This window comes from Anarhichas minor, unplaced genomic scaffold (assembly GCF_050575085.1).
Source record: "Anarhichas minor isolate MPS153535 unplaced genomic scaffold, ASM5057508v1 ptg000045l, whole genome shotgun sequence".
In the NCBI taxonomy this organism is placed as follows: domain Eukaryota; kingdom Metazoa; phylum Chordata; class Actinopteri; order Perciformes; family Anarhichadidae; genus Anarhichas; species Anarhichas minor.
The window spans coordinates 3,644,666-3,653,298 of NW_027466491.1; the positions used below are offsets into that span (position 1 = coordinate 3,644,666).

At 44.3% G+C, this 8,633-nt stretch overlaps 1 protein-coding gene and 1 long non-coding RNA gene across 4 annotated transcripts; one reads left to right on the forward strand and one right to left on the reverse strand.

Annotated features, from left to right (window-relative positions):
- The first annotated feature begins 869 nt into the window (after nt 1-869).
- LOC142971097 (uncharacterized) lies at nt 870-4,275 on the forward strand. Its single transcript, XR_012959331.1, has 2 exons — nt 870-1,274; nt 1,803-4,275. It is a non-coding gene; the product is annotated as an uncharacterized LOC142971097 (long non-coding RNA).
- On the reverse strand, nt 1,587-8,400 carry ints13 (integrator complex subunit 13). Of its 3 annotated transcripts, none has more exons than XM_076111695.1 (17): nt 8,090-8,365; nt 7,219-7,469; nt 6,949-7,023; nt 6,537-6,739; nt 6,250-6,330; nt 6,069-6,159; nt 5,819-5,947; nt 4,320-4,404; nt 3,965-4,057; nt 3,759-3,848; nt 3,484-3,662; nt 3,231-3,395; nt 2,872-3,026; nt 2,557-2,787; nt 2,290-2,420; nt 1,965-2,100; nt 1,587-1,866 (listed from the first exon to the last, which is right to left on the reverse strand). In XM_076111695.1, the coding sequence occupies exons 2-17, from the start codon at nt 7,441-7,443 to the stop codon at nt 1,830-1,832; spliced, it is 2,106 nt and encodes a 701-aa protein (XP_075967810.1). In that variant the 5' UTR covers nt 7,444-7,469; nt 8,090-8,365; the 3' UTR covers nt 1,587-1,829. The 3 variants fall into 3 exon arrangements, with proteins under 3 accessions (XP_075967810.1, XP_075967809.1, XP_075967811.1); XM_076111694.1 differs by having other exon boundaries at nt 7,773-8,365; XM_076111696.1 differs by lacking the exons at nt 1,587-1,866; nt 1,965-2,100; nt 2,290-2,420 and having other exon boundaries at nt 2,430-2,787; nt 7,773-8,400.
- Nucleotides 8,401-8,633: the final 233 nt, after the last annotated feature.

Below are 8,633 nucleotides of genomic sequence, written 5' to 3' on the forward strand. Positions count from 1 at the left end.
CATTTTCTCTTTCACAGGTCACATTATCTATAACCAAGGGCCAATTAAAGACCACCACAATGCCAAACCAACACTCTGTAACCTCCCATCTCATTCGCCTCGAACAGAGGATTATAAAGTTTCCCCACGATTGAACCCCACATTAAAGACAATACAGTCATTGCCACCATCAAACACAATACTGCCAACTCGGCTGTTTCCAGATGTGTCACCAACCTCATATTTAATGGCTGAGCAATTATCAACAACTCAGCACTCTAGTACAATCCAACATCTGTCCCCAGTTGTGAATCAGGATGTAATGTCTCAGCTAAATGTAACAACTCAGGACGTGTCATCGACCACACTCGAGTTTCAGCTGACCCCGTCTGGACAAACTGAATTAGAGTCTTCGCTCCCGACGTCCTTGTTTGAGCCCTCTGTGATTACACCAGCTTTACCTTGGGAGTTTGGCTTTTTCAGTCCACAACTTGAGACAATATTATAAATCCTGTATCTACAGTTGAATCTCCCAAAGTCTCATCGTCTACGACACCACCGTTGCAGACATTCTATAAAGCTTTGCCACCTGATATTGGCGGCTCATCTTTGCAAAATAATCTTGAAAGCCCACTTGTAACGGATTTACAGTCAAAATTAGGCACAGCATTATGTTTTGATCAAAATGCCCTCATGCAGACGTTAAGCTCAGACATTTTATTGATGTCCCTACGACCAACACACTCATCTTTGGCTCTTCACACTAAACTTCCTTTAACTAAAACCCTTTCAGTCCCAGTATCTATGCTCAAAGACGAGCCCTCCAAAGAACATCCATTTGTCAAGTCGGCTCATGAGAGGGTGCAATTCATGTCATCATTGCAACACTGCTATTTGGGGAGTCACAGCAAATTGATACGTTTTACCACATATCCTCTGTCATTGCAATCACAACAAGCATGTATTCAAACACAGCAGCAGGCCTAAGTGTGACCTACCCCGTTCCTCTTACACTGTTTGAGAGCACTCGAGGAGTGTCCGAGGACCATTTTGATCCAACTGCTCCCTCTACTGTTCAGGAGCCGTACACCATATCCTTCATCCATCAGATGCCGCTACAGACGGCAGTGGGCCATTTACGGAAGGACGTCCCACCCGGCAGATTCTGAGCACGTCTTCGAGGCGATTTTATGTGATGTCAACTGTGTTATTGACATCATTACAGGCTGTTGGCCTTTACTCATACAGAAGAGAGCGCTCAGTACAGGCAACACCTTCCTCAGCTTCCATCTCAAGTAAGTACCATCAAGGGTACCGTTACCGTTGACCAAAGAACTTACTGTAAATACATAGTCATAAATACATGAATAAAGTTTTTGTTTAGTTAATAAATGTGTACCCAATACGTGTTTTATAAATGTAAATATAGTGATTTGACAGACAATGGTTCTTTGGCTTAAACAAGACACCTTTTTGCAATAGCAAAATCACTCAAGTCCGTTTTTGACTTGGATCAATTAGATCTTATATTTTTTAAACAACACAGTAATGATACTATTTCCCTCAAATGCAATGTCCTATTTTAAATGAATGACACAAGACATCACTTCCATATTCAACAGCAAAATTCTCTATCGACAGCTTTTATTGTGTTACACAATATGTGAACAGCATATCTACAAAACCATGAGTAAAAAAAGAAACAGTAGAAAGTCCTCGTTAAGAGTTCACTGTCTATGTTATTTGAGGCCCTGGTTCTGGGAGTATGAGGTGACATCCAACTCTGAAAAAACTCTGTGGCTCAAAATCTCTATCCTTGGCAGGGGTGAAGCAATGGATCGGTGAAAACATCATCTGGAGGCCTTTCCGTTTTCGTGAACATCCATCCTGTCAGTAGGGAAAAAGACAAGTCTGGTTAAGACATAGCGAGCAGACTTGACACATTCAACCCATAAAGTGACAGATGATTGATTTTTCTCACGCACCCATTTTCGTCTTTGAGCTGCTGGTACAACTCAAACTTGTTGTTGACGGAGCTCACTCTTCCGACAAACTCTTGGTGCTTCCTGGAATTTGCTACAGTGATGCGATTGCTCCACATGGTGAGGAGCGAGACCGGACCTGAACAAACAGCGAGACAAAGACACAGATAAAAAAAAAAACACACATAACCAGTCGGGCCCCCCGAGTGATGTCATCAAGTGGCATTTGCCAGAATTGGCCCTCACTGGCTCAGTGCTTTTCTGGTCTGTTTGTCAGTGATTTCTTGGGGTGGTGTCTATTCTAAGCAGATATGATGCAGGTTGGTACCTTTTGCTCTCTCTGGAGGCTGAACCTCCTCCGTGCACAGGCGCGGCTTCTTGTTGAGCGGCTCTGGAGAGTCCGGGGAATCCTTGATCACCTCCGACTCCGGCTCTTCTTTTTCCAGCAAACCTTTAAGTCTTCAGGTTAAAAACAAAAACAGAGTGAAGCACGAGAGAGCAGAAATTTAACGGACACATCCCATTCTTTTTGCTACTAAATATAGGTTATTATTCACATCTATATGGATACATAAGACATCCGAGCAGCACTGACCTCTCCGACTCCTGCCAGCTTTTGTCATCTGTGTCCTTCGTGCCATTCTTCTCTGTCCTGTCTTCCCTCTCCTCCCTCTTCCTCCCTCTCTTCTTCCTCTCCTCCTCCTCGGGAGGTTTGCTGCGACAGGCAACGATGCAGTCCAGCACCCGCTGGTGTCTGTCGGTGGCTCCGGCGTGAGTTTTCACTAACGTCTCAAGCTCGTTCCACATTATACGATACTGTTCATCTCTGAGAAGAGCAACAATGCGGATACGCATCAGTGACTCTGCCGTTTACTTTCATGAATTGCGATGTTGATTTTAGAATAAATACCTCTTGGGGCCTTTGCCTCTGGATCCCACGGTGGAAATAGGGAGAGGGTCGTTCTTCCTCTCCATGTCCACCAGGTTGTAAATGGTCTTCTGGCAGGTCAGAACATCCTCCTCAGACAAAGTCTCTTTCACTATCAGGTTAGCTAAAGGAACCACCTAGTGGAGGAAAACAGGAAGACACCCAGACACAGGAATGACGGATGATAATGATGCGGGCCAATAGGCATAGAAACATGGGAAACAGGTCATCTTTTAAGTGCAGGAAACAACAAGTCAAACATTTTGGAGCGTAATGGAAACTTCACTTGTACGATAGAAATCTAAAAGGAACCACAGTATCGCTGCATGCCGCTCACTCACTGCCTGCATGTTGAAGATGGTGGTCTGGGAGATGATCATTGGCCAGTACCGAGTGTGGCGTTCCAGCTGAGCTTTGGCCCTCTCCACTGGCAGCTTCCCCGAGGGATCATGGGAAGACTCTGAAACAGGAGTGAGCCGGTTCTCCCTCATAAATTCCCCAAAATCCTGAAACAGACAAAAAAAAAAAAAAAGCTGTTACCATTTGAAGCTTATTGATGTTTATTGCAACCGGGCTGGTGTGAGCTGAACGTACGGTGATGCGGTAGTCGGTCACCCGGCCTCCGCAGCCCTCGCTGATGGAGGGCGGGTCCTCCAGGGTGGAGCGGTTGCTGTTGAGCACGTGCAGGAAGATCTCGCCTCCGTGGCTGCTTAGCATGTGGCTGATGACCTTTGACCCAGACTTCCTCGGCTGCTCCAGCAGCACCGATCGACCTGTGGTGAATCGAGGAGAGAAGGCACAAACGGTTACAGTCAATCAAGAGACTACGATATACAACAGGATGAAAAGAAGGGTTTACTCCCGCTTACCGTTGAGGAGGAAGTTTGTCAAACAGGACGAGGGACGACTGTTTACGTCTGTGGGGGAGATGCGGTAGGCTCCTGTACAGTAATGCAGTTCTGAGGTGGGAAAATAAAAACACAAATCAGGCATCTTACATCACGGCTGGGTCAGTCAATGCAGCAATGATTAATCTGCACAATATACTGACAAATAGAAGCGTGACTATGCCCACCTATGCTGTTGGTTCGTGGCGTGCACCATTTCAGTGTAATCGTCTCTTTGAGTCCATTTTCTCGCGTGCTGGTGCCCGCCATGTGCAAGTCTCCTGCACAACACACAGACGACATGTGAATTGGTCATTTCTGATGACAAATTGACGGATTCAAAAAAATATTAAGCACACATGAAATACATGCAAAAAAATCATGAAGGATATGCAAGAATCTGCAAACGGATTTCCTTACCCGGTGCTTATAATGTTAACAGTGAAAGCTACTTCGAGCACAAGTTACATAAAGTTTGAGGTTGTTTCCTCACAAAGTATTCAAATGGCTACTTCATTTATTTTGTTTCACTCGAGTTCTCACCACTTTTGAAGAACTCCAGGTGAGCATCTCGGTGATGCAGGAGCTCAACGTCATAATTGGCCGAAGTGTTGGCGTGCTGCTCTTCCTGTCCATCCGCAGAGACAATAACACATACGGGTCAGCATGAAGTCAGCTCTCACAATGTGCAAACTAATACACACACACTCACACACACACACACACACACACACACACACACACACACACACACACACACACACACACTAGCACTGCTGATTTCATGTTCCAAAGGGTAAATGATAATGACCAAAGTAAAATAAAAAAAGCTCTCTGGGTGACTTAAGTATGTTTTCTTCTACTCACATCACAGACTAGTGTTTAACGCAAATGTCCTTAAATTCACACAATACTGAGCCTGTACTTGTTTGACATAAATCATGGATTCTCAATCTTACAAAAAAACAGCTCTATATGTTTAGGCCCAGGCCTTGAAAATGGGGTCTGGCAACTGCTGATCTAAAAATAAGGTTGTTTTTTAATCAATTAAACACAAGCTTTAAATTTGACAACTTTCTACAGATGGAAAAATAGCCGTTTTAGGACAGCTAAAGGTCGGGTTTAAAAAAACAAGTTATCCAGACAGCACAACGGACCACACCAAGACACTAAAGGGGGAATGGGTGGGAACTGATGGGGGGAAACAGAGACCAGGGGACAGTTTAGGCAACTTTTAAGGTGTAAACACCCGACAGACACTGACAGAATTCAACAACTCAGAAGAGGCAACGCTGGTCAAAGATGTTCGGACATTAAAACGGTTGAATTCAACATTCATATTCTGCATTTTATATCAGTCTTTGGCAGGAATCCTAAAGCCAACAAAACATTTTCCAAGAACAATTTGGATTACTTTAAAACAAATGGTTTTTAATATCACTTAATCAAAGAAAAGTTAAGTTTGTAGACTCTCAAACTCTGCACTCCCCGGGTGTCCACATGAGACCAGAGTTGCCTGTCCTTTACTGGAGCCTCACCGGCAAATCTTTCGACCAACTGTCACATCAAAACAAATTCATGACACTGTAAGCCTGTTGCAACAGTAGCGCTCCAAACATACACTGCACACTACGTGGTGTAAACTCTGACCCTTCCTCACTTTGATGTGTGTGTGATAAGAGTACTAACCTGGTCGCAAACATTTAATGTGGGCTAGCAAAACAGAAAATACAGCATGAAACCAGCAGCAGATTCACAGTCAAATCAACATGCAAATGAGATAAACAAAAAGATGAGACTGTAAAGTTTCATGAGTAATTATCGGTGAGGAAGGGCTCACGCGTAAAGATTAAGCAAGCAAAAGAAGTAGTGCGAGAGAAAAATAAAAAAATAAAAACAATCAAGTAAAAAGAGGGAATGGTCTGCATTCTGGACATGACAACATTTGTGTACTAGCAAAAGAAATTAAATATTTAAAGTTGATGAGATGTAATTCTGGCGTGGCATGTGCAAGGCCAAACAAAGGGCAAGAAGCCCCTTACCTTCATGGGGATGTTTGTTATGGTGGTGGAGGCCAAGTCAAAGTGCTGCTGGACCAGAATGTTGAGTTTGGTGGAAAGGTGCCGCCCGGCACGGACGCTGTGGACCTCGCTGGTGAGCAGAGGGGAGATCTGAGACAACCGGGGGAGGAAGATTGTAGTGAGAACTAACAGCTGTGACATGATGGCGCGGCGTCAGCATTCAGCGCCATGTTTTTTCACACAAGCTCGTGTCTTCTTTGTCAGCACCCACCTGTTTCTTCGGCCGGTCAGACACCAGCGTGTCCTCCCCCTGTGGGTGGATGTGAACTAGGACCAGGTCACACTGCTGGATGGCCATCAGCCTGAAACGCACAACGATGAGCTGTGAGCCATTTATCACGTGCTCAAAAAAGGGAAGAATCGCTACACTCATCACATCAGCTGATACTGACCTGTCTGAGCCCGCTGCCATCTTGTTTTGTTCTAAAATAGTCTCTTGGATGCAGTCTTCCAACATCCGCACGTGAGTATCACTGTGAGATAGACACAGAGAGCACTGCATTACAATTGTCTTAAATAATATAACGCACATTAAAAGGTTCTTCTATGAATATAAACTATCAGGGTAAGCGACGACCAGAAGATGAGTCCATACATGTACAGAGTTGCTGAGCGGGAAATGAAACGATCAACATGTGGCTGATGGCTAAAGTTGATTTTCCGCCACGTCGGTGTTTACCTTTTAGCATTGGTTAGGCAGATAATACGACCCCTGTTGGCAACTCTCTCGGCCGTGTCCATCAGACTGGTGCGCCTCTCGTGCTGCAACTCTGTGATCTTGCATAGCGACTCCACGGCAGCAACCAGGCCGTGCAGGATGCTGCAACACTCGGGGTCCTCGCGCGGGTTAGGCGGCCCGACAGCCGCAAGCGCTGACATGAGCTGAGGAGGAGAAACAGGATAATCAGTCCAGTTCTGATGGAAACATGTGGTCACTGATGTTCATAATAATGTTGCACTTCTCCAAAATACGGCAAACTGGAGCTGTGCTGAAAACACTCTCACTGCAGGACCCACTGTAGGCTAACAGTCATATTATATATCAGGTAGAATTGTTATTCCGTCACTGAGTGTTGTGGGCAGTGGATTACCTCATGAGTGCTCTGGTCTTCCTGCCTCCAGCTATTCAAGATGTGGAACTCGGAATCACTCACAAGGTAATTAATCTGTAAAATAAAGAGAAGTCAGAACGCGTATATTTAATGTTGAAGTAATTGGTGAACTGTAACTAGTAGCTACATTGATTACAACTCTCTAAGATATCTCATTCGTTCGTTTCGTACATATCTTAATTGGAACCAGTGGTGGAGAAACAGCCAACACATTGATTAACACAGAGATAAAATAAATAAGAAGCTAACCAGTTTGTGCAGTGGATAAACATCGTAGAGGATCCGGCAGTACTCCATGGAGCACTCCACAGCACAGGTCCACAGGGACTTGGACACGGGGGCCAAAGGAATGACCCCTTGAGCTCGACTCTTCGTCAGCACATCACACTCCACCTGCTGACGACTCGACTCGGCCATGTAGGGACAGTGGTCCACCACAAAGACCGTCTTGTGAGACACCGAGAACATCTTCATTTTGCAGAACTCCAGCGTGCCCTGATCTGTAAGGACAACAGTAAAAATACACAAGCGTGAGATTCTAATAGAGACACGCACACACACACACACACACACACACAAATGTTATTGAGTATGTTGTAAGTATGTTATATGAAATCTGTATGACAGCGGTCACATTTAAGTTAGATAAACACAAACATTATAAACATAACACAACTTATTACATCATGCATCTTCCTTTTACCACTACAGAAATAGGAGGCACAGTAATGAAAATACTATTTGACGGTTGCTGAATCTCTACTGACAACTGCGATGTTCATAAATTCTTAGTGTCAACTCACCTAAAGAAACCCTTATCAGGAAATGATATGAACCGGCTAAAAGCCAAGGGCGCTCGCTTTAGGTGGAGTTTTGACTATTAAACGGAGACCCAATCGGTCTCAGAATACGTTATTTGCCAGTAACTCCAAAACGTCAGCAAGCTAACATGACTACTTGCTAAAGGAGCGTGACACTAACCATCGCGTTAGCCTTTTAGCTAAGCTATCACTAGCTGGAATCATTTGTTAGCTGATTCGCGTTTATTACCGCCAACATACACATTTAACCGTTATGCCATTTGTGCAATACTAAACTGAATGTTTTCTATTTAATGTACCTCCAGGTGACCGTTTACTAAATATGTACACACTTGGAATAACTAGCACAAACAATACGCTTTAAATCGTGTCAAACTAGCGTCTTGTTATTGGCGGATATATGCCCACTAGTGTTCCGTCATCGTTTTCCTTCCCCTGAAAGACGGGCCGCACTGTTTAAAAGGTTCCTACCCCGCACTCTGTTTTTTTAACTGTTATACAGCAACGGGTTGAAACTGGGACACGTTTGATTCAAACGTCGTTCTCGCCCACATGAAATCATGTTATCATTAGATCATTTCGGGTAGACACCAGTGCGTTTACGATAACATCTTTGCTTTACAAAACTGAAACTGCATGATGGGTAACAGTTGAATACCGAAGGAACGCACATGTTACGTGAATGAATCATATGGCATGAATTTAGAGCAGCGTACAAAGCACTGGTTCCTGCTGTTGAGGCTACCTGAATGCCAAACATCTCAAACCATCTCAAAACAAAATACATATTTCTCCACATGCACCTAGATGCCAAGTGTGTTCATGCGTTAAGCAGCACGCTAA

Bases quoted from the DNA above. Each gene is read 5' to 3' on its own strand.
- ints13 (XM_076111695.1), bottom strand. From the start codon at position 7,443: ATGAAGATGTTCTCGGTGTCTCACAAGACGGTCTTTGTGGTGGACCAC. The intron at 6,160-6,249 runs GTCAGTATCAGC...TGTGCGTTTCAG, and splicing joins ATGGCAGCGGGCTCAGACAG to GCTGATGGCCATCCAGCAGT. The intron at 2,421-2,556 runs GTCAGTGCTGCT...TTTAACCTGAAG, and splicing joins AGCTGGCAGGAGTCGGAGAG to ACTTAAAGGTTTGCTGGAAA.